Source organism: Hemiscyllium ocellatum, chromosome 45, assembly GCF_020745735.1.
Source record: "Hemiscyllium ocellatum isolate sHemOce1 chromosome 45, sHemOce1.pat.X.cur, whole genome shotgun sequence".
Lineage (NCBI taxonomy): Eukaryota > Metazoa > Chordata > Chondrichthyes > Orectolobiformes > Hemiscylliidae > Hemiscyllium > Hemiscyllium ocellatum.
In genome coordinates, this window is record NC_083445.1 from 3,950,680 (window position 1) to 3,976,725 (window position 26,046).

At 44.0% G+C, this 26,046-nt stretch overlaps 1 protein-coding gene across 2 annotated transcripts; it reads right to left on the reverse strand.

Annotated features, from left to right (window-relative positions):
• Positions 1-8,374: 8,374 nt before the first annotated feature.
• On the reverse strand, positions 8,375-24,192 carry LOC132835925 (nucleus accumbens-associated protein 1-like). 2 transcript variants are annotated; one of them, XM_060855037.1, is made up of 5 exons: positions 23,353-24,192; positions 14,805-14,978; positions 14,061-14,166; positions 13,261-13,358; positions 8,375-9,678 (listed from the first exon to the last, which is right to left on the reverse strand). In XM_060855037.1, exons 1-5 carry the CDS (start codon positions 24,185-24,187, stop codon positions 9,413-9,415), a joined length of 1,479 nt encoding a protein of 492 aa, XP_060711020.1. In that variant the 5' UTR covers positions 24,188-24,192; the 3' UTR covers positions 8,375-9,412. The 2 variants fall into 2 exon arrangements, with proteins under 2 accessions (XP_060711020.1, XP_060711019.1); XM_060855036.1 differs by having other exon boundaries at positions 14,805-14,981.
• Positions 24,193-26,046: the final 1,854 nt, after the last annotated feature.

Here is a 26,046-nt window from a genome sequence, read left to right on the forward strand (position 1 = left end):
AAAGCGATTCTTTAACCGGGACAGTAGGCTGTTAGACTTGGTGACAATGACCTGCCCTCACCTGGTGTCACGTCCCCACCTTGGTCAGCAACTGAGAGTGAGCAATTTTAAATTGAGTTGGTGAGCTGAGGGGGACTGGGACCAGTGACTTCGTGGAGTTGAGGTCACAGTCTGATCAGCCTCAGTTTTATTTAATGGTGGAGCACGCTCGAGGGTCTGAAAAGTTTGCCCCGGCCTCTAAGTCATACTTTCAGAGGACGTCCTGCTGTTTTGTGATTCAGCAGCCTATTCACAATTGATTAGTTTGGTTGGCTGGTTTATGAAGCAGTCTTATTCCAACTGCATGGGCTCAATTCCTGCACTAGCTGAGCTTACCATGAAGGACTCTCCTTCACCACCTCTCCTCTCACCCCTGCTACGCAGTGACCCTCAGGTTAAACCCCTACTGGCTGCCTCTCTCTAATAGACCTATTCTCCATTAGGACTGTGGTGACTTTATACATCCAAAGAATGAAGTTTAGATTTGTGGAAAACACAACATGTCATTAGATCCCATAAAACATTTGACATCTTTCACTGCAATTTGAGTATTATCCATTATGGAAATGTATCAGAAGTGATTGTCATGTATAGTTAATTCAAGTGTTCATTCATTCACTGATAGACAGGGTAGATAGACAAATGCTTTTTCCCAGGGTGGGGGATTCAATAACGAGAGTTCACACGTTCGAGGTGAGAGGTGAAAAGTTTAAGGGGGATATACATGGCAAATACTTCACACAGAGGGTGGTGGGTGTCTGGAACGCGTTGTCAGCAGGGGTGGTAGAGGCAGGCACAGTAGATTCATTTAAGGTGCCTCTGGACAAATACACGAGTAGGTGGGGAGCAGAGGGATACAGATGCTTAGGAATTAGGCGACAGGTTTAGACAGTGGATTTGGATCGGCTCAGACTTGGAGGGCTGAAGGGTCTGTTACTGGGCTGTAAATTTTCTTTGTTCTCACAGAGACAGTAAATAACTAAACCAGAAGGAAAAAAACTTGTCTTTTTAATAGTCACAGGCTATGTGATACATAAACTTTACAAGTATTGGTCAATATAAGCAGTAGCTGGAAAACATTTATGCTCAATTATTTTGTACAAAACTGCTATGATATTAAAAATGGTGAACAGACAAAGTACATACAGATGACACTGATATACAGGTAAGGCAACAGCAACAACAAGCCATCAGCAATGAGTCTGGACTTGTAGAATGATCTTTTCCATCTGCCCCCTCTTTAAACTAAATTTAAATTGACAATAGTTAAGCCAAAATAAGAACTATATATACACATTACCCTAAAAATGTTTTTTTTTAAATTACTTTTTTTTAAGCTAAAAAAATCTTTCCTCACAGATTACAGGTAAAAGTGCAGTCATCACTTTAGGACACCCTTTGACAGGTGTGAGAGAAGCTCTAAAGGACTAGAAGGGCCATGGATCTCACTGACAAATCAAAATGAACATTTGCAAATCCATTTAACACATTCCCTTTCAACTCCCAGAGCCCATACTCAGCAAGGCAGGAGACACATCTTGTCACCTTACTCTTTACCCAGAACTCTAGGGTTCCAATTACCGTTTGTAAATGGAGCAACTTTTGAAATTAGACATTTGGAAAAGTTATATTAAAGCTATTCTTTCTACTTTGAGAAGTAGTCAACTATGCAATTTTTTGGAGCCTGTTTCTTCTGCACTATGTTCTCTCCAGCGACTTTAACAAGTTGTTCTGTCAGTGACTGGATCATAATATCCTGAGTGTCAGTAGATAGTCTAACACGTTATCTTCTGTGGTGGTGGTGGAACAAGTTGAGTTGTGCTCCTAAAGAACTAATGTTCTATGGAGCTGTGGTATATTGGAAGGCTACAGTTTTCTAAATAGATACACATTTAGCCCTGCCCTCAGTATTACAGTGAAATCAGTGTACCTTCAGCTCCCACTGTGCAGAATTCCATTGGACCAAACCACTTCCCATTTAGTCCACGAGAAACGTGTTGATTTATCATTTCACCTCACACTTTATATAATTCCTTACCCAAACACACAGTTCGCCCAGTTTTGGGTTCTCACATTTTACTGTCAGTGCAGCAGTCAGTGATCATTTGCTCAGTAATACTTCTTTTTAGATTATTTTGTATAAAAGGTATCTGATTTTGGGCAGTGACAGTATAAATCTTTTTAAACAATACCATTAATATTTAATAAAAACCAAAACTACTGCAAATGCTGTAAAGCAGACACAAAAACAGAAAAGGCTGAATAAACTGAGCGGGTCTGGCAGCAGCGCTGGAGAGAAATCAGAGTTGACATTTCGGTTCGAGTGACTCTTCAAAGGTCTTCAAGACTGTGATTTCTCTCCAGAGATGCTGCCAGACCTGCTGTGCTTATCCAGCAATTTCTGCTCTTGTCCATCATTAATATTTAGTTGATCTTTTCAAGTATTCATCATAAACCAATTGGTCTGACCCTTCATTGCTGTTGCACCTAAACTTTAACCTTTCACTTTGTCACCGGTGTTGAATCCCAGAGAACCAGATCACTGGGAGCAAACTAATAACAGTAACCACGCTAGTTAATTCCGATTGTATGACAGTTCTCCCTCCAAAGGTCAATGGTTATTCTTTAAAAGAAAAGCTATTTTGTTCAGGTAAGGGATGTTTGGCCAATTTTTAATCTCCTTTCTACTTTCAGCATTAGCATCAAGCACTCCAAGGTTGTGACACTCTGGTTCCAGACAACATGAAGTTCCCTATATTAAGCCCTAGTGACATTTCCTAAACTAGAGTGCAGACTCACGGCATCAAACTAAGTGCACTTTTGGCCTTCAAATGCTAATAGGCAGATGGAAGAAACTTTTGTTCCACTCGGCCGAGTCGGATTTGAACAAGGTGGGAATGATACCTGTGTCTGAACCTCCACATCAGGGGATCCATGTCTCAGGCTGACCAGCAGAAGGTAAGGAATAGGCTCCAAGTCTCGGTGATTATAGCTGGCTTCATACACTTGCTGCCCTGTCTTGAAGGTGAACCCATCCCCTAGAATCATAAAATCCCTGCAATGCAGAAAAGGCCATTCCGCCCATTAAGTCTGCACCAACCCTCTGAAGAGCATCCAGACACAGCCCCTTACCCCTGCATTCCCCATGGCTAACCCACCTAGCTTGCACATCCCTGGACACTACGAGGCAGTTTCCCAAGGCCAGTTCACCCTAACCTGCACATCTTAGGACTGTGGGGGGAAACCCATGCAGACACGGGGAGAATGTGCAAACTCCACACAAGACATTCACTGGGTCCCTGGTGCTGTGCTAATCACTGAGCCACCATATCACACACCTTTTGGACATCTGGGAAAATGAATCCACTTCACAGCAATAAATAGTTGTGGAGCCTGTTGCCAGAGTCTAAATGCAGTAGTTGTACTGACGTTAGAATCACTTACAGCTGATTTCATTTTTTTTAATCAAACTCTCCCTCTACATGGATTTTTAGGATCTACAACTGAACTGTCAAGTGTGTGACAGCTTCCACTTCACAGCACTCCTGCTCTTCCTTCCCTTCCCATCCCCCAACCCCTTCTCTTCCCAACATGTTTCCTGGTTGGTTTTCTGGGTGATGGACACTGCAGCCAAGTGGATTTTCCTTAGGACTGAGTGTCGGCAATGAGTGTTCACAGGTCACCTGACCTTGGGGAATGGCTGCTATCATTTTCTCCCACACACATGTGGGCAAACACATGCGTGTACACACACACACACACACACACACACACACACACACACGTGCATTTCCAGTGAACAGCAGAAAGACATGGATTCCCTGTGCTAGCCCCAGCCCACCATAATACGAGGGTATTAAATGTCAATTGTAACACTTCCTGATGGCGACTGAATATGCCAGACTCCATTTCTATCACAATTCTAGAATTTCTTTTGTTGAGTTCTACAGTTCTAACGCTTTTCTGGAAAACGTGCAAACACAATGCGTCTTGCCTAAAACATCCAAAGGGGTTTCGTTTTCCTATAACCAGCCAGTGGTTACTGGAGGCCAAGTAAATCAAATATATTGTTATCCTCCATTATTCAGGAAGATATGGCTTCACGTTCCATACAAGAGCTGGCCACTGCACTTCCAGGCAACAGAAAGAGACTGGGCTGTCCTTGTAAGCAAAACACGGAAAGCTAGCATGCAGGTACAGCTGGCAACTGGAAGGCAAGAGGTCAGATGTTGGCCTTTAATGACAGAGGGCTGGGATACAAGAGTAAGGAAGTCTTGCTGTAAATCTGAGGAAAGGTCACTGGACCCAAACCTCAACTGATTTCTCTCCTCAGGTGCTGCCAGACCTGCTGAGCTTTCTCAGCTATTTCTGTTTTCATTTCTTGCTGTCTTTGTTGGAGTACTGGCTATAGTTTTGTTCACCCATCTAAGGAGAGATAAATTCGCCTTAGAGCAGAAAAGGTTCACTAGATGGATCCTGGGAATGACACAATTGTCTTTATGAGGAGAGTTTGAACAGGATGAGTTAGGGTTAGGGTATCCTAACCCTAGGTGTCCTAACTTTAGGAAGGATACAGATATTTATCTGAGGAGATAAGGAGAGATGCTTCCCACCCGCTGGAGAATCTAGAAATCGGAGCACTGTCACAGGACAAGAGATTGATCTTTAAAACTGGGATAAAGAGGAATTTCTTCACTCAAGGACTGTGAATCTTTGGAATTCTCTACCCAGAAGATAGCAGTGAGATCAACGGGTCTTTTGTACTTGGAGTAATCGTGGGATATGGAGATCAGGCAGGAAAGTGGCAGTGCAACTTAAGGTGAACTACAATCTTAATTAATGGCAATACAGATTTGAGGGCTGAATAGTCCATTCCTATTTCTTATGTTCTTTAGGTCTAAAGGGAAAGCCATGTGCCTGTCCTTCATCACTGCCAGGGAACTACTTTATACCAGGGCCAGTCAAGGACAGCATCAGATCTGGCAGTGATGCTCCCCATAGTTAAACAGACAGAGGTGCACATCGGACCATTTTATAAAGGAAAGGTCGGATAGGTTAGGCCGGAGTTGAAAGAAATAAGAGGTGATCTTATTGAAGATTGTGAGGCCACTTTCCAGAGTAGATCCTGAAAAGGATGTTTCTCATTGTGAGACACACTAGAACAAAAGGACATGTTTTAAAAATAAGAAATCTCCTACTTAATACAGAGATGAGGAGAAATGTTTTCGTGAGTCTGTGGAGCTCTCTCTATCCCAGAAAGCAGTGGAGGCAGAGTCATTGAATATTGACTAAGGCAGAGGTAGATAAATTCTTGATTAATAAGGGAATCTAAGTGTATCGGGGTCAGCAGGAAAGCGGAGTTGAGGACACAAATCAGCCGGGATTTTATCAAATGGTAAATCGAGGAGCTGAATGGCCTGCTCTTCCTTCTAATTTGTATGTTCCTGTTTATGTTCATGTTTAAGAATCACTACATAGTTGAGGGAATGAACAGCTGAGCCTGTCAAGGGGTCACAAGGTAACTGGTGAAGGCTGGGAGAGAACAGCCTTTTGCAAACTTGAATGGATTGAGGAAAGTGATAACAATTGTACAAGGGTACTTTATTTTGTTCCTTTTGTAAGTTTAAAGTGTCCCAAAGGTAAACCTTCCTTTAAAGTCATGAAACTAAAAATATCCTGTTGCTGAGTAGGACAACAATCCCAAATTCCTCAGCTTTTAATCTGACTCAAGGAACAGTTTTAGGGAGGTCTTTAAAAATCAGGAGTGATGGAGAGATGTGGTGGGATTCACTGATCGCGGAAGTTTCTTAATGGGACTGCTAGTTTCTACAGAAACTCAGGTGACTGGGATAGAAAATCAGAATTAAAACAGGAATCCCTTACAGAATGTGCTATTTGGACACAATGTATTTGACAATGGAATATACTAAGGCATTACTGGCACTAATGATAATGATATTAGCAGGATGTTGACAGTCTTATCTCCACAATAATGTCATGACAGTACCTGATTCTAACCTACACCCTCCAATGGTAGACACGAATCATTACAATCAAACCCTTACTACTGAATATTGGGCTAGGCAGGCATTCACTGGGTTGGGGGACAGGGAGGGTGGGGTAACTTCAACTGTACCAATTGTTCCTCCCCATCCCCAGTATTTCTGACTGCACCAATGCTGACCTTATCTCGTGCAAACACTTTAAACATCTATTTTTTTCATCCACACTGTTCCAATGAGCAACACTTAGGGCAGGGATTGACAGAAGAAAAGCAGAGAGATACCTTTCAGGACTGAAGAGCCTACTGGGCCTCAGTAACAAACCAATTCGCTAACACTACTCTAAAAACAAAATGTATCATATTTTCTAGAACAAGAGATTTTTCCCTACCCAAGTGTTTTCCACTGCCACTTCCTCTCGCAAAACTGGATATGACTATAGTTGACACCTCAATACATCCAATGAATTTTAAAAAAGCGATTACTATTTTAATACTTTTTAAAATATATGTGTGCCTTATTTAGAGTTGAGATGCACTGATGAGCTACATTGAGTTAAGCTCTGGACAATCTCAAGAAGTCAGTCCTGTATAGCATCTCACACTGTTAGACAATTTTGAGTCTGTCCCGTGCAGTGTTTCACACTGATTGCTTTGATAACCCATATGAGTAGATAACACTGAATTCATTGTGTTAATTTTGTGTCAATCATGGTGATGGGTAAAATATGCATCATTAGCATCAAGAACCTCTAGTCAAGTACAGTACTAACCTGATGCAATGTAGACCCCTCCCACACAATAACATAATTCTTTGGCTGCACCAGTGTGGTGTGTATTAATTTCCCTCCCTAGTGCTAAATCAGAGTCAGTTTTCTGCTGTGGGTCACTGAGGGCAGACTGAATTTGCCTTGAACCACCCCACTGGTCTCAGCATAGCTCCCCAAAAAGGCCATTATCTAACTCACCAAGACATTCAGCCCCCAGACTCACCCATTGCCTGCACTTTATATACAACCAGCCATACATTTTCAGGACTACAATGAGTTCCAGAAGAGGAAGCTGATTCAGTAAAGGTTCAGAATTGAGTGTTTTTGAAAGAGTAAACAATCGGTTTCCACTAGTAGATGGGTCAGGAACCGAAAGACATAGATTGATTGTAATTTGCAAAAGAAGCTGTAGAAAGAAAACAAGAATAGATTTCATGCAGTTATCGCGATCTTGAATACTCTAAGAGTAGGAGGAGAATTGCCCAATTGGAACTTTGAATTGGAAAGGCTATATTTGAAAATGAGAAAATTGCAGGTTATGGGGAAAGAGCAGGGCGTGGCACTAATCAGGCACATCTTTCAAGGAACTGGAAAATTATCTATCATTTTTGGGGAGTGCTTTTTTGTCACAAATGCAAAATTTCCATTATGTTTACTGCACATGTGCTATGCGTACATGCCTGTACACGTGCTGCATTTTTGCACATGTTGTATTTGTAGGCATTTGTAAGTGTGGTGCATGTTTGAACATGTCTGCATAAGCGTGCATGTCCGTACATGTGCTGTGTGTGTGTGTGTGTGTGTGTGTGTGTGTGTAAAGGCACCTGTATGTGTGCATCTGTGTGTTGTCTGTGCATGCATTGTATCTCTGAGTGACACCACACTCTAAAATGAAGCAACAGGCTGAGCATCAGAAATTGTGGCTGAAAGGGATCAAGGGATATCGGGGGGTGTGGGCGGTGTTGGGTGGGGCTGGGATTATTGCAGTGCACTCACTGTTGATCATATTGAATGGCAGAGCAGGCTCGAGGGGCCGAATGGCCTATTCCTGCTCCTATTCTCCATGTCTTGTATCACAGAGTAAGACAGACAGGTGATGGACAGGAGGTCTGTGGTTTCTGTGTCCTGAAGGTGTGCTTTAAAGGCTCTGGATTCTGTCTTCAGGTTTTGTTTGTCACCCAGAAAATTTCATGGTTTTGTTCATTATGTTCATTTTACATCTAATGGGACGTGGGAGGGACAAACACGACAGAGAATGGACTTGGACTGAATTCATTGGATTTGTTACAATAAGAAGTAGGTAGGTAGGTTTTGTTTGAAGGAGGGTTTTGAGGGAAGGTTAACTCTGGACTCAAAATGTTAAGATCTTCGAGGAGAAAGTGAGGTCTGCAGATGCTGGAGATCAGAGTTGAAAATGTGTTGCTGGAAAAGCGCAGCAGGTCAGGCAGCATCCAAGGAACAGGTAATTCGACGGTTCGGGCATAAGCCCTTCGTCAGGAATTCCTGATGAAGGGCTTATGCCCGAAACGTCGAATTTCCTGTTCCTTGGATGCTGCCTGACCTGCTGCGCTTTTCCAGCAACACATTTTCAACTCAAAATGTTAACTCTATTTCTCTTTCCACAGATGCCGCCAGACGTGCTGAGTTTCTCCAGCAATTTCTGTTTTTCTTTCATTTCAGATCCCCAGCATCTGAAGTTCTTTGTTTTAAGTGTGTTTTAAAGAATGGTTTCAGGGGAGGTTGAATCACTTGGAACCCAATTTTAAAGAGCTACAAAGATGCATTAGTAAAACCAAATCATACAATTCAGCAGAGAAAATCAATGAAATAATTATTGCAACCCAAAATCCCAGTTGCAGCAATTTCGGTAAAAACTGGGAACAATCTCAGTGAGTGAGATCTGCCCTCATTCATCAGCACAGACTGGTTCTAGTAAGCAGCATTACCAATGCAGCCTTCAAAAGGTTCAACATTATCGTGGTTAAACAGAGCAGTTCTTAAAAACCTTTAAGACCATAGCTTATAAAACAATTATTAAATAATATTGTAGTGTATAGTGAAACAAAAAGCCAGACACTCAGGAAGATACAAACCCCGTGTTAAATCCAGGTATCACATCCTTCCCCCCCACCCCCAGCCAAAGCAGAATGGTGTCACCTTCAAGATTTTAGACACAGAGGGAAAGATGGCCAGGCATGAAGGAAATCAATTTGGGAGTTAGAAATGTAACAGTCTCCATTTTGGATAGGCTGCTCAAACCTAGCTGGGTTAATCTAGGCTGCTAGTGTTCAGAGTTCAATCTAGGCTGAGTCCTTGGAGAGCTGGCATGTCCATTTAATATCTACCCTAGTCACCCACAGGCCAATGGCCTGTGTGCAATTCCTAACTCTTTGATATAGTCATTCCTCCCACCGCCCCCCACAACTGCTCAGATCCTTTCATTTTATCATGCTCACCAATGCAGAATAAATAGTTTTTTGTATCTGTACCTCTAGACAGTATTTATGTGCACAAGATGGTCAGGTTTGAGTGTGTCTGGAACTTGTGGGTCATTGTAGATTGAACCCTGGGATTTTGACCCTTCCTTCCACGGTAGCTCCCATCACGGAGCAGATTCCAGGGAAGACCCTGCCTCTCCATCATGACTAGCTGCGTCAAAGGCTTGCTCTGTATTCAGTACGTCCGATTCGAGGTTCACACCTGTAGTGTCCGAGATAAAGGAGTGGTAAGCATCCCCCTCTACCATCAGCAGCTTCAGTTTGGGAATCCAGCTCTTGCGGACCACCCGTCGGGCATTGGTGCACATATCCGCTGCAATGGCATTCATCTCACTCTCCTTGAAGTTGGGGGCGAAATTCTGGCAGTAGACTGCAGGGGTTGGGGGAGGGAGGTGTTAGAGAGAATAATACCAGAGTTAGAGCAGTCTTACTCACTCATCTGAACAATTCAATACTGCAATCCATTCCCAGTTTTCTCCTCTTCAAAAGGCCCAGAGGCATATTGGGGTATACAATTAAAACCCCTGGGCTGGCCTCTAGTGTCTAGTGAAAACTCAGCTGGCTTGACAGCTGATTTGCGAAGCAGTGTGATGCCAACAGTGTGGGTTCAATTCCCACACCAGCTGAGGTTACCATGTAGGACTCTCCTTCTCAATCTCTCCTTTCACCTGAGGTGTGGTGACCCTCAGGTTAAACCACCACCAATTGTCTCTCGATGATGAGAGAGCAGACATATGGTCTGGTAGGGCTATGGTGACTTTACCTTTCAGTGTAAGGCTAGGCAAGTGTGTTTGTGAAGGGGAATCCCAAACAGACTCAGTCTAATCTTCAGGAACTTTGTTAGTGATCTCTCTAAACCTATCAGAAACTAAAACGCCAGCTAATTACCAAGTCAGGGGTTTGCACTAAGCAGGAGGGATTGATCCAGTAGTTCCTATCCCTTTTCAAGTAGGCCTTTTCAAGTTAAATTCCACTCCCAGGGTGGCCTATTGATGTGACAATTGATGTTCACTGTCACTGCCCACAAAGTCCTGAATGTACTTTGTAAATAGAAGCTGCAAATATTTACCAAACTATGCCAATTACAGGATTAAACTAAATTTTAGTCTTAATCTGATGGATTGTTCAATTCTGCCTCCCCTTCTTTAAAATCCTCCTCTCTAATCAAACCGTTAGCAACTGGTCCTTCTTCAGGACAACGTCCGGTTTTCTCTGAAGCTACTGCTGAGAGATACTGTCGGCCATTTCATGTTAAACTCACCATATAAACACAGCGATGGACTTTCACAAGAATTTGCCAAGGAGAGCTCACCCAGAGTCTAAAACAAAAACAAAAATTGCTGGAACAACTCAGCAGGTCTGGCAACATCTGTGGAGAGAAATCAGAGTTAACATTTCAGGTCCGCCGACCCTTACTCAGAACATTGAGGAAAGGTCACCAGACCCGAAACGTGTGGGCGGCACGGTGGCTCAGTGTTAGCACTGCTGCCTCACAGCGCCAGGGACCCGGGTTCGCTTCCAACCTCGGGCGACTGTCTGTGTGGAGTTTGCACATTCTCCCCGTGTCTGCGTGGGTTTCCCCCGGGTGCTCTGGTTTCCTTCCACAATCCAAAGACGTGCAGATTAGGTGAATTGGCCGTGCTAAACTGCCCAGAGTGTTAGTCAGAGGGAAATGAGTCTGGTGGTTTACTCTTTGGCAGGTCGGTGTGGACTTGTTGGGCCGAAGGGCCTGTTTTCACACTGTAGGGAATCTAATGTTAACTCTGATTTCTCTTCTCAGACTTGCCTGAGCTTTTCCAGCAATTGTTGTTTTGTTTCTGATTTACAGCATCTGCAGTTTCTTTCAGTTTTCACTCAGAATCTATTTCAATTTTACATAATTGAAAGAAAACGTACTTGGTTAGAAACGTGTGTTTACAGTGCAGTACGCTGGACAGCCAGAAAGCACAGCTGATAGAAGGAAACAGTCCAAAATTTGAGAGGAAGAATTAATTTGAATAAGTGCTTTGTTGCTCATGTAATTTCATGGTTGATGCAGCAGGTTCATTTTCCAGGATATACCCAGCCAGCAAGTGAAATGAAAGGGGACAGCTGCTTTGACATTTGGCCAGGTAGTTCCCCTTAACCTGCTGCAGTAACAGATGACAGCAGGAACTACATGACAACTGGGGCACTAAGAAGCAATTTCCAACAAAAACACACACACAACTAATTAGTCTTGGTCATGCCTGTACAAATGACTGACAGTTCTGAACATAGTAAGATACATTCATTAATTTACCTCACTGATGCAGATTTGAATGGCAATTCAGAATTAATTGTGGTGCTTTAATTTTCTAAAAAGAAATTAAATAGGTATTTTCTCACCCCTCTTCTTCACCACAATGTGCCGACCTCTTGCTGGGGAGACCGTGTGTGGCCATCTATAAAGTTCTGGCACTTCAGTCGTTTCTTTTGGTCTGGGCTGAGGCAGTGAGTTTGACAACAGCAGCATCACTGCGAGGTCCAAATGTACCAGCCCCTCCACAGCGCAGCTATGTTGGGCGACTTTCAGTAGAGCTGCAGTTTATAAACACTATGCATATGTAAAGATTCAGTCAACCTTTACAAATGGCCTCTGATTTACTGGCAGAAGGCTGCCAAGTACTGCACAATCTCACAGAGATTGTGGTGTTCTCCCGGCACAGCGCCAATTCCCTTCTCAGCAAAGATGTCACGGGAGGCAGTGTGGCTGAGATCTGGGTATTTCTCTCGTCGGGAGAAACAGGAGGTCTTCCAGAGGAAAACAATGTCAGCAACAGTCTACAGAATTCTGAGTTACCACAGGACTGGGGACGAACGAATGTCCCTTCCAGACATCTGGTGATTTTTAACTACACTAAGTTCCACTAATATTGGGCTTGTAACATAATAGATCATTCCACATAAAAAGTCAAAAGCTGATGACAAGCCAAGATGGAAACTTTGGTCCAATGACCAAAACCTTGCTTGACATAGGAACCATAGCTGCCAAGGTGGGGAAGGCAGGGTTAGGGGAGGTGCACAGGGAGCGGTAAGGGATGGTCAGGGGTAGGATGGAGATGGGGGAGAGCTGGGGCAGCTTTGAGGGCAATTACAGTGGGACTAAGGAGAATGTGAGGGCAGAATGATGGTTAGACAGTGGGGAGGTACATTGGGGATAGGTTGAGGGGTGACGAGGATGGTACATTGGGGATAGGTTGAGGGGTGACGAGGATGGTACATTGGGGTAGGGATAGGAATAGGTGGAAGTAGAGGGCTGAGGTAGACGGTGAAAATGGCCATAGTGCAGAATTCGCGGAGCGTTGCTGGTTTGGAAGAGGATACAGAGATAGAGAAGGATGAGACCAAGGAGGGAAATGCTAACAGCGTTGAAAATCTTGAAGTTGTGCTATTGTTGGAGCAGGGATAGTTGAGCATGGATATGACAAAGGAATGGTTTTTGGAGTCAGCAATAGAGGAGCTGATGCAGAGAGAGTTGGGCAACATTATGATGGTAAAGTTAAGTGATGAGGAGGTGAACATGTGGTTGAGACTCAGGAAGGGGTCAAATAAGACACAAAGGTTGTGAGTGGGTTGCTTTAGCCTTGGACATTGATTTGGTTTGATTTATTGTCATAAGTACCAAGATACAGCGAAAAGTGTTGGTTTGTGTGCTCTACGGGCAGATCATATCACACAAAGTACATCAGGGTAGCACAGCAGAACAGAGTGCAGAATACAGTGTCCTAGCCACAGGGAAGGTGCAGAGACAGAGAGACTAACATTAACATTTGAGAGGTCCATTGAAAACTCTGACAACAGTGGGGAAGAAGCTGTTCTTGAATCTGCTTGTACATTGGTCAGGTAGAGTAGCAGAGTTTTGTAGCGTCTACAGAATATTTATAAAGAAATTCAAGGGCTGACCTGTGAGTGCAGGTCTCATTATACTCACTTTTCACAGCATTAAGGACCCGACTATCCAGAGGTTTCCTGCTTGGGTCATTTGTAGACGAGCGAATCCCAGTGCCACAGCTATTTGCCAGTGTGTTCCTGAGGCAAGAGAGGGCATCAGCATAAAACGTATCCCATTCAGAATAATATCGTCGTGCAAACTTCAGGTCTCCTACTCAAAAGTCAGCTCTTTAGAACAAGCTCCTTTCTATCCAATGCCTGGTTTGTAAAACTTTCAAAGAACGAGGCTGAAATTACAAATTCATTTCCCACTCCCAGTCCTCCTTTGCCCTACTGTGAAAGTATGGCTTGCTCTGGGTTTTGGGATCACAGGCACCGATTGCAAGAAGACTAGATATCACCAGGCCGTTCAACCACATTTGCATCTTCTCCTCGCTGCTGACCGCGAAATACAAAGCACCAGGATATAACGAGAGAAAAACAAGCAGAATAACACTGTGTAAAACAATACTTAATGTACCTCGGGAATCATCTCACCTCAGCCTCGGTTTCCTTCTTTCTCAGACGTCCCACACTTCCCTGCGTATTTTTCTGGACTCTTTTCTCATGTAATCGCTCCTGCTCTCCAGACGCTGGCTCTTCCCTAACTCCCAATTTCCCTGGCTTTAAAGCTTTAACATCATCTTAGTTTTGCTGAAAGCTCTGAAACATGAACACTCTCTCTCTCTTTCTCTCCCCCCCCCTCCCTCACACACTCTCTCTCTCCCTCTCAGTACAGCCTGTCTGGTTTGCTGAGTTTCTCTAACAGTCTTCTGCTGGAAATTCCACTTTGCTTCTTACCGATCAAAGAAGGATGCCAGCAGCCTTCGAAGGAGGACTTTGTGACGCGTTCCTGCACATACGTGGCAGTTCATTAACTGGGCTCGAGTGATGAAGACACTAGTTCCTGTAAAAATATAACGAATCAAACTCAGGAGGTATTCACAAACAGGAGCGTGGGTCAGGGGTGGAACAGCTAGGGAGTGGAGAGGCCTGACAAAATGTGAAAGATTCCTGACTTCCCAAAGCCTGTCCATCATCTACAAGTCAGGAGTGGGATGGAATACTCCCGACTTGCCTGGATGGGTGCAGCTCCAGCATCACTCAAGACACTTGACACCATCCAGGACAGAGCAGCTCACTTGATTGGCACCACATTCACCAGCTTCAGCATTCACTCCCTCCATGAGCAACGCACAATAGCAGCAAGGTGTCCCATCTACAAAATGTACACACTAACCTCCCAAACCTATGAACTCTACCACCTAGAAGGACAAAGGCAGCAGATTATATGGAAACAGCCCCACTTACAAGTTCCACTACACCCTGACCTGGAACTATATCGCTGTTCCTTCATTGTCACTGGGTCAAAGCCTACAATGACCTTCCCAATAGCATTGTCGGTGTACCTCCATTTGAAGGACTGCTGTGGTTCAAGAAGGTAGCTCACCACCACATTCTCAAGGCAGTTATGGTTTAGCCAACAATGCCAACGTTCTATAGGTGAATGAAAACAAGAAGGAAAACATGAAATGTGGGCAGTACCTGTAACAAGTTCCAGCTTTTCAGTGGGGTCCCCCTCTGCATAAAGCTTGGGGTGGCATCGATTACCAATCTGGGTGATCAGCTCAGCTGGCAAGGCTGCCAGGTCCCTCCTCATCCGCACTCTTGAACGGGCATCTGTGGTCAAGTGATCAGGCAGGGCATCGACCCGCTCGACTGCTGGCAAGGAGAAACAATGAAACGAGTCTGGTGACGACATTATATACAACATTCAACATGAAAACAGGCAGATTTCCAAGTCGCTGTCCCTCCTCCACCCCTCACCTTCAACTCACGCTATCAACGACCCACTGAGTGTGACTGTGAACAGTGTGCTGGGGATTGAGAGAGCAAGGGGAATCTTTCTAAACAGCCAGGTTTGTTTGTATTTCACCCTTAACATTTATCCAAAATTAACTGCTTAAATTTGAAATTTAAACCAGGCTTCAGCAGGAATATACACTGGAGAACAGCTTATGTTGGACAATTAGCTTAAATTGTGCTTTCTATCCCTAAAACTGAGATAACTCAGAGCGCATAAAGAGAAGCATCTCAGTGAAACTTTGAACAAAGTGCTGACAGTCGGGTGAATAAGGAAGTTTAACTGAGAAGGGGAAGGTGGTGAACCTTTGTTGTTTCTTACTTTTTCACCCTGTAGGAATTGGTAGTTGCTCTGACCCAGGGAAGAAGTCAGAGGTATGCAGATGCTGGAGTGCAAGGTAGACAAGCAGGAGACTTCCAGGGGAGAAGTTAGCTGTTTGGTAAGTAGCTGGTAAGTGGTGAAAGTTTATTTCCTTTTTATGGTTTATAATAGTTTAGGAACGGTTAGTAAGGTCATTAATGCTTTTAAAAAGTAAAATATATAATTGATTGAAATAATTAAGGATCTAACTAAAACACATTAAAGATGTCAGGGCAGGCAACATGCCATGGTTGTAGCATTTGAGAACTTCTCAATGTTTACATTGGACCACTATGGCAATGATGTGGAGGTGTCAGTGTTGGACTGGGGTGGACAAGGTCAGAAGTCACACAACACCAGGTTATAGTCCAACAGGTGTATTTGAAATCACAAGCTTTCACAGCGCTGCCCCTTTGTCAGTGTTCACAGTTGGACTCAGAGTCACTGAGCTGGAGACCAGGTTCTAGACACTATGGCACATCATGGAGGGGGAAATTGTCTGGGTGTGTTGTACAAAGAGGCAACCACATCGCTTAAGATGGGGTCTTCTGATTTGATAAGTGGTCAGAGAAAGGAGTGTGTGAAACTGCTACTTGAGCAGCAAAGGGGACCACCAGGCAAGAGTCTCCGCCTTTGGAATTGTTCAACAATTTGAGATTCTTTCACCAAGTTTGGATGTGGGTTGGGGCTGCGGGGCAGTTGGGCTAACTCAACATGGCACTGTGGTAGAGGAACCCATTTATGTGAGGGGAGGGAAAAGGACTGTGATGGTTGTAGGGCATGCTATGTTGAGGGGGATTGACACTATTCTCTGCAGCAAGGAGTGAAACTTCAAATGGTTGTGTTGCTTGCCTGGTGCCTTGGAACATCTACTCAGTTCTGGTAAAGAATTTGCAGTGGGAAGGGTAGGAATGTAGTCATTGTTCTCCATGTAGATACCAACGACATAAGTAGGATAGAGAAATAGGTTCTGCATTGTTAGTATGAGGAGCCAAGTACCAAATCTACAGAGAAAGCTAGAGGCTTAAATAATAAAATCAATATAACTAAAGACTCTGTCCCTAAGTGCACAATGCATTTAAAGCAACATATATGAACTGATGGCATAAAACACAGGAAAGCACAAGAAATAACATCACCAAAGGAAATGACATCACCAACCCAAAGAAACCCAAACATATAGATAGAAAGCAGGAGGTTTCAGCATTGATTTGCATAAAGCCCACTGAAGATGTTACCTAGTAAGGTAATGAAACGTCTGGAAATGAACCTTTCAGCTCAGCGAGCAAACCTATATCCAAAACCTCAACCTCAGCTAAAAATCTTCTCAAAACTCCTGCTTTCAATTTATATGTTTGGGTTTCGTTGGGTTGGTGATATTATTTCCTGTGGTGATGTCATTTCCTGTTTTTTTTTCTCTCACAAAACAACATGACCCTCTCTCACTAGTATCCTTACACACAGATAAGGAAAAAGTGAGGACTGCAGATGCTGGAGATCAGAGCTGAAAATGTGTTGCTGGAAAAGCGCAGCAGGTCAGGCAGCATCCAAGGAACAGGAGAATCGGGCATGAGCTTTTCCTGAAGAAGGGCTCATGCCCGAATCGTCGATTCTCCTGTTCCTTGGATGCTGCCTGACCTACTGCGCTTTTCCAGCAACACATTTTCAGCTCATACAGGTAAGGAAGGACACCACTTCGACTGGGACAACACATCCAATCTAGGACAAACCGAACAGACACACACACGATAATTCCTAGAAGCATAGCATTCCAACCGGAACTCTGTTAACAAATACATCAAGTTAGACCCCATCTACTGCCCCCGAGAGGGAAAAAAGAACAGGAAATGACATCCCCACTGGAAATGATGTCACCAACCCAAACATATAAGTAGAAAGCAGGTATCATGGACAGTGCTTCATCTGAGGCCCACTGAAGATGTTACCTAGTAGGGTGACGAAACATCTGGAAACGAACCTTCCAGCTCAGTGAGCAAACCTACATCCAAAACCTCAACCTGAGTTACAAATCTTCTCAAAACATACTGTGCTCAACAATTAATGGCTACCACCTGTTTCTCTTAACTGTAAATAAAGGCATTAACAATCTCAATTATTTTATTAACCAGCCGTTAACAATGGGAGTTTTGGTATGCATGCAATGGGGAGGATTCTTGTGGTAGTGGCCCTACCTCTGGACAGGTTGATTGGAAAGTACGTGATGGGTTGTGTTTGAAGATAATGCAGATAGATGCCCAAAGTAATAGAATGTCATTGGTTAATCCAAAATTGTTGGCTGAGTTGCAAACAAAGGCTACAGAGCTGTACGTCTGAGTGACAGGAGAGCTTAATTTGATGCTCAAGATAAGTGATTGGAACTGCTTTGTTCTGGGCAACAGTAAGTGGGAGGAAAAACAATGTGGCCCTTCATTTTCTCCCTTTCCTGTAATATTCCCAAACACATCAGACCTTACTCTCAAAATGGGGGCATTCAGAGATTTCCACGTTATAGAGTCATAGATGTACAGCGCGGAAACAGAACCTTCAGTCCAACTCGTCCATCCCGATCAGATATCCCAACCCAGTCTAGTCCCACCTGCCAGATTCCCATCTATCCATTTCTTCCTTTTTCTCAAGCACAAGGCTCAGTGAGCTCTGCTGGAAATTGAGCTGGGTATCTGTCTCTCTTCCTGTGGGACAACCCATCATCTGACGACAAATTCCCAGGGTTTCCATGACTCCGTACCCTAGGGTGTGAGGACATTCTCTATGACAGAGGAGTCAGTGGAGAAAAAGGCATCAGCTTCTTAGGTGCCTACATTCCTTTTAGAAAAAAATAAAGTCTTGCATTTATATAGTGCTTGTCACACCCTCAATTCCTGAGAGGGACTGCTGAGAATTTGTGCTCAGATTTCTAGAGTGGGACATGCAAGAAAATACTTCTTCAGGGAGGATAAAAAAGCAGTGTATAATATTTAACTAGAGTGAGATGGCAGAACTCTGAGGTACAGAGGAATCTGGCTGATTTGGTACATGAATTACATCAGACAGATGCAGCAAGAGGGGGAAGATGGAACATTGCAAGGGAATGGAATATAAAAGTAAAGATATATGATAGCTCAAAACGGTATTGGTGAGACCATACCTAGGGTACTGTGTGGGGTTTTGGACTCGTTATTTAATTAAGGGTGTAAACATGTTAGAAGCAATTCAGAGAAAGCTCATTGCAAGTTGAAGTGCAATGCATCCAGCTGTTTCCATGTATAATATATAATATACAATATATAGTTTCTTTAAAGAACTGCAATAACTTAGAGTCATCGAGATAGACTGCATGGAAACAGGCCCTTTGGTCCAACTCAGCCACGCCAATCAGATATCCTAAATTAATCTAGTCCCATTTGCCAGCACTTGGCCCATATCCCTCCAAACCATTCCTATTCATGTACCTATCCAAATGCCTTTTAAATGTTGTAATTGTACCAGCCTCCACCACTGCCTCTGACAGCTCATTCCATACACACACCACCCTCTGTGTGAGAAAGTTTCTCTTTTAAATCTTTCCCCTCTCAGCCTAAACCTCTGTCTAGTTCTAGAATCCCCCCACCTCAGAGAAAACACCTTGTCTAGTTATCCTATCCATGCCCCTCATGATATGATCTGCCCTTCAGAAAACCAGGTTGACTCTGACTGATTACCTTGTCTTTTTTTGAAGTGACCTGGAATAATGTCTTTAATAATAACCAGAAGTCACACAACATCAGGGTATAGTCCAACAGGTTGACTCAAAACCACAAGCGTTCAGAGCGTAACTCCTTCGCCAGGTTAAGTGAGAGAGAAGCACACTGACACAAAATTGATAGGCAGAGAGATCAAAAGATCATACAACTGGTGTGAGTGCAGGTGATCAAAAGTGTCAAGACGGTGTAAGTAAAGTGTCAACAGCTGAATAACAAGCAAAGTGATGACCTATAACCTGGATAAATGAGGCAGAGAGATAATTACCAAAAATTAAACATCAGGAGGTGCTGGAGATGAACCAAATGACTGGAATAATCGGATCGGTACAAGAGTTGCAACCCTTGGTATGCTTTTACCCAAACTCCTCACCCTGTTTGCTGCAACCTGGTGATACCAGCATTAACTAACAGAGGTGTACCTCTTCCTCCTCTTCCTAGTTTCCCGTTGTTCCTAAATGTCATTAAGCCTTCAAATTCAGGATCCAATCCATATCATCCTGCAATTATGTCGGTGTCATTGCAATCAGATTGTATTTATTCATTTTGGTTTATTGAGTTTTGAGAAGATTTTTAGCTGAGTCTGAGGTTTTGGATGTAGGTTTGCTCGCTGAGCTGAAAGGTTCATTTCCAGACGTTTCATTACCTTACTAGGTAACATCTTCAGTGGACTTTATGCAAATCAATGCTGAAACTTCCTGCTTTCTATTTATATGTTTGGGTTTCTTTGGGTTGGTGATGTCATTTCCTTTGGTGATGTTATTTCCTGTGGTGAAGTCACTCTCTGTTCCTTTTCTCAGGAGGTGGTAGATGGGGTCTAACTCGATGTGTTTGTTGATAACTCAAAGTTGGACCAAAGGGCCTGTTTCCATGCTGTCCATCTCTATGACTCTAAGTTATTGTAGTTCTTTGAAGAAACTATGTACTGAGGATACATGGGAACAGCTGGATGTACTGCACTTTGACTTCGAGATGGTATTAATAAGGTGTTACAAATGTTAAGGAAAATAAAACTGCATAATGTTGGGGATGATATATTAGCGTTGGTGGAAGATTAGTTAGCTAACAGCAAACATTAGGCAAAAATAGGTATTTTATGGTCAGCAAATTGTGAATGGTATGCCACAGGGATCAGTGATGGGGCCGCACTTTCAGATTCTCACCTACCCTGATAATCTCAGACTCCTTTGTTAGTCACACATACATTTCAGGCACAATATTCAGTGCCTGTGTCTCCACTGCTTTCTGGGAAAGGAAGTTCCAAAGACTCAAAAATGAAAGATCCTTTTTATTTAAACAATACTCCTTAAGTCTGTCCTGAAACATCCTTCCATCATCCAGCCTGCCAGGCCCTTTCAGGATGTAGTACGCCTCCACAAGATCTCATTTTTCTAAACTCCAATAGGAACAGGCCCAGCCGATCCAACCTTTCTTCATAAGGTAACAGCTCATCCCAGCAATCAGTCATGTGAGCTTTCTCTGAATTGTTTCTAACACATTTACACCCTTAATTAAATAATGAGTCCAAAACCCCACACAGTACCCTAGGTATGGTCTCACCAATACCGTTTTGAACTGTCATACATCTCTACTTTTATATTCCATTCCCTTGCAATGTTCCATCTTCCCCCTCTTGCTGCATCTGTTTGTTGTAATTCATGTACCAAATCAGCCAGATTCCTCTGTACCTCAGAGTTCTCACTCTAGTTAAATATTATACACTGCTTTTTTTATCCTCCCCGATGAAGTATTTTCTTGCAAGTCCCACTCTAGAAATCTGACCAACAGTCCCTCTCAGGAATTGAGGGTGAGACAAGCACTATATAAATGCAAGACTTTATTTGTTTTAAAAGGAATGTAGGCACCTAAGAAGCTGATGCCTTTTTCTCCACTGACTCCTCTGTCATAGAGAATGTCCTCACACCCTAGGGTACGGAGTCATGGAAACCCTGGGAATTTGTCGTCAGATGATGGGTTGTCCCACAGGAAAAGAGACAGATACCCAGCTCGATTTCCATCAGAGCTCACTGAGCCTTGTGCTTGAGAAAAAGGAAGAAATGGATAGATGGGAATCTGGCAGGTGGGACTAGACTGGGTTGGGATATCTGATCGGGATGGACGAGTTGGACTGAAGGTTCTGTTTCCGCGCTGTACATCTATGACTCTATAACGTGGAAATCTCTGAATGCCCCCATTTTGAGAGTAAGGTCTGATGTGTTTGGGAATATTACAGGAAAGGGAGAAAATGAAGGGCCACATTGTTTTTCCTCCCACTTACTGTTGCCCAGAACAAAGCAGTTCCAATCACTTATCTTGAGCATCAAATTAAGCTCTCCTGTCACTCAGACGTACAGCTCTGTAGCCTTTGTTTGCAACTCAGCCAACAGCTTTGGATTAACCAACGACATTCCATTACTTTGGGCATCTATCTGCATTATCTTCAAACACAACCCATCACGTATTTTCCAATCAACCTGTCCAGAGGTAGGGCCACTACCACAAGAATCCTCCCCATTGCATGCATACCAAAACTCCCATTGTTAACGGCTGGTTAATAAAATAATTGAGATTGTTAATGCCTTTATTTACAGTTAAGAGAAACAGGTGGTAGCCATTAATTGTTGAACACTGTGTTTTGAGAAGATTTGTAACTCAGGTTGAGGTTTTGGATGTAGGTTTGCTCGCTGAGCTGGAAGGTTCGTTTCTAGACATTTCGTCACCCTACTAGGTAACATCTTCAGTGGGCCTCTGGGCGAAGCACTGCTGATGATTCCTGCTTTCTATTTGTATGTTTGGGTTGGTGATGTCATTTCCTGTGGTGATGTCATGTTTGAGTACAATATATAGATGGTAGGGACCTCTTGTGGCACAGGGTTAGTTTCCCTACCTCTGAACTACAAGGCCAAGGTTCAAATCCCACCTGCTCCAGAGGTTGATCATAAAAGTAAGTTAATATAGGGATGGGAGGGATCTTATGGTGCAGTGTTACTGTCCTGACCTCTGAGATAGGAGACCTGGATTCGAGCCTCAAGACCCTCCTACTCCAGAGGTGGGCATTACCATCTCTAAAACAGCTCAATTCAAAACAAACATCTATGAATACAGAAAGCACCTGTAAAACTACAGCAGGGTGAAAGCAGCTGTAAGACCGAGTAATCAATAAACATCATCCACAAAGGCAGCTGTCTTAGTTTTCTCTGGGTGTAGGTTTGTTCACTGAGCTGGAAGGTTCATTTCCAGACGTTTTGTCACCCTACTAGGTAACATCTTCAGTGGGCCTCAGATGAAGCACTGTGCATGATACCTGCTTTCTATGTTTGGGCTGGTGACATCATTTCATGTGGTGATGTCATTTCCAGTTCTTTTTTCCCTGGGAAGGGGGGGGGGGGGGAGGGGTAGATGGGGTCTAACTCAATGTATTTGTTAATAGAGCTCCGCTTGGAATGCCATGCTTCTAGGAATTCTCGTGGGTGTCTCCGTTTGGCTTGTCCTAGGATGGATGTGTTGTCTTAGTCGAAGTGGTGTCCTTCCTCATCTGTATGTAAGGATTCTAGTGAGAGAGGGTCATGTTTTGTGAGAGAAAAAGAACAGGAAATGACATCACCACAGCAAATAACATCACCAACCCAAAGAAACCCAAACATATAAATTGAAAGCTGGAATCATGTACAGTACTTCGCCTGAGGCACACTGAAGATGTTAACCAGTATGGTGACGAAACGTCTGGAAATAAACCTTCCAGCTCAGCGAACAAACCTACATCCAGAACCTCAACCTGAGCTACAAATCTTCTCAAAACTCATGTCTTAGCTTTCTGTCTCACTGATGGTTTAGATTAAATCGACATCCAGTACATGTGCACCAAATGCTCCCCACCGCATGGGCATCAAACAGCTCATGTCAGGCAGTTACATACCCTGAGCAAGCTTTGCACTGGACATTGGGAACAAACACTCTCCTGATGATATAGGAAATACGGAGCTTCTCCATTTTACAGCTGACCTGAAAATTCTACCCATTCCTCTGGGGGAGATGATAAAGGAGACTCAAATTCGGGGAGATGATATGGAAGACAATGCTTCCAATAAGAGTAGCAGCTTTTGGATGTAATACTGAAATGGAGCTGGCTTACCTGGTGATCCAACATTCATCATGCTGTACATAGTGTACATGTTACAGATCTGTCTGTAGTGCTCCTCTGTCATATCGTCGCCAGCTTCTTCCTCCTCATCCTCTTCATTCTGGTAGGAGTTGGGACTGTCACTGGTGTAGGCACTGGACGTGCCAGGGCTGGTGCGGTCTGAGGTGCCCTGTGCTCCCGCTGCACAGACCTGCTGCCGACTGGCAGGGGCTCCGTGTGAAACCCGAGCCAGTTTGGAAGCAGCACCCCCATTCCCTTCCCCCCGCTGGCCGCTCTCCCACAGGCGCTTGCCGATGGGGGTGAACTGCACAGTGTCCAAGTCAGCCTGCTCTGTCTTGACACGCGACACTAGCGAGAGGGGGGTGGCTGCCAGCGAGCGAGAGACCTGGGCAGGACTCGGGGGCTCTGAGGGTGTCTCCTCCACGTGGAGACCTTGGGAGTCGCACCGTGGCGAGCTGACCTTCAGGCAGAACTCCGTCTCCTTGTCCATTATCTGCTGGATCTGGAGGAAGCCGGCTGTGTACATCAGGAGGAACTGGTCACCCATATTCATGCTGAGCCGGCCGGTGTAACAGAACGCCAGGATCTGCTGGAAAGACTGTGGTTGGACAGCTGTGGGAAGCTCAAAGCTGGTGCAGTTGCTGGAACTGAACAGGTCACGGAAGTAGGAACTGCTTGCTGCTAGGACTGCACGATGTGCCTTGAAAGCTTGTCCCTTGACAACGATGGAAACATCACAGTACAGGCCCTGGAGTCGCTGGTCATTCAGAGATTCCAGGATATTATTCCCAAAGTTCGGAATCTCCATTTGCAGGGTCTGAGCCATGGTATCCACTCAGCACACTGCAGTATCTGCTAGGATAGAAGAGGAGACAAACGCATTAGCATTGATATGTTTAACGTGTAGCATTTCACCTGCAAAGCTCAGTCTGACACACTCACTCAGGGCTAAATGGTTGTGGGTTTACCTCCTACTCAAGAAACTTAAGCACAGAATCTAGGCAGACCCACTTTGTGCAGTGCACATCTAAATGAATGAAATAGGAGCACAGACTGACCATTTGGCCCCTTGAGCCTGTTTTGTCATTCAATAAGACCATGACCAGTCTGTTTGTGTTCTTGTCAAATCCCTGATTGCCCTGGCTTCTCCTGGTGAACAAGAATCTATCCACCTCTCTCTTCAAAATATTCAATGATTCCACCTTCTGAGGCAGAGAGTTCCAAAGATATAGAATCCCTTGAGAGAGAGAGAGAGAAAAAAAGTTCCTCTAAATATCTGTCCTCAAAGGGTGACCTTTAGTTTTAAGACTGCATGCCCTAATTCTGGACTGACTCACAACACGAAATATCCTTTCCGCATCCACCTTGCCAAGACCGTTCAGGACCTCCTTTACTTCAACCTAGTCACCCCCCCCCCCCTCACTCTTTCAGACTCCAGTGGAAGTGAGCCCAATCTGTCCAAACAATCATGAGGTATCCATCTTGTAAATCTACTCCAATGTATTTACATTCTTCCTTAATTAAAGAGTCCAAAATCTGGTCTGACCAATGCCCTGTATAACTGAAGAATCACATCCTTACTTTCATATTTAATTTGTTTCAGAATCATTGATAGTATTTCATTCACCTCGTAATTACATACTGTAACTGCATACTAATGTTGTGTGACTAGTGAACAAGAAGTGAATATTTTCCCATGTTACACTCCATCTGCCAAATCCTTGCCACTCACTCCTTAGAATCCCTACCGTGTGGAAACAGTCCATTCAGCCCAACAAGTCCATACCAACCCTCCGAACAGCATCCGACCCAGGCCCATCGCCTTACCCTGTCTGTATATTTCCCATGGTTAATGCTGCTAGCCTACAAATCCCTGAACACTTCGGGCAATCCGCCTAACCTGTATATATTTGGACTGGGGAGGGAACTGGAGCACCCGGAAGAAACCCAGGCATACACGGGGAGAATATTCAAACTCCACACAGTCACCCAAAGGTGGAACTGAACCCAGGGCGACATGGTGGCTCAGTGGTTAGCACTACTGACTCACACGTGGAGTTTGCACATTCTCCCCGTGTCTGCGTGGGTTTCCTCTGGGTGCTTCGGTTTCCTCCCACAGTCCAAAGATGTGCAAATTAGATGAATTGGCCATGCTAAATTGCCCATAGTGTTTAAGGATTTGCAGGTTAAGTGCATTAGACAGGAATAAATGTAGAATAGGGGAGGGATGGGTCACTCTTCGGAGGGGTTGGTCTGGACTTGTTGGGCTGAAGAGCCTGTTTCCACACGATAGGATTCGATACAAAAATATCCATGCTCCCTAGTAATGTGGGGCAGCAGCACTAACCACTGAGCCACTGTGTTGTCTAGTAATACCCAATCTTTCTATATGGGATGCCACACTGTCAGAGGTGATACCTTGGATGAGAACACTGCCTACCTAACATTGAAATAACTGCTGGTTATCATATTACTGTTTGGGTAGTCTTACTGTGCAGGAACACATGGCTCGGTTTTAAATGAAGGCTTTACAAACACCAGCCACATCTTGGAAAAGGATGAACAAAATCCCTGCTCTTTCTTCAGGATTTCACATCCCTCAGAATTATTGAACTCGAGTTCTCCCAGTGCCTTGGCCAATATTCCTCTCGCAAGTCCACATCAGAAGCAGCTTTAACTGGATAT

What these genes read in the sequence shown, in the direction of transcription:
- LOC132835925 (XM_060855036.1), bottom strand. Translation starts at nt 24,187, where the DNA reads ATGGCTCAGACCCTGCAAATGGAGATTCCGAACTTTGGGAATAATATC. An exon ending in GATGAATGTTGGATCACCAG is followed by an intron (nt 14,982 to 23,352) that starts GTAAGCCAGCTC and finishes TCTCCTTGCCAG; the next exon opens with CAGTCGAGCGGGTCGATGCC. An exon ending in CTGGCATCCTTCTTTGATCG is followed by an intron (nt 13,359 to 14,060) that starts GTAAGAAGCAAA and finishes CTCTTGCCTCAG; the next exon opens with GAACACACTGGCAAATAGCT.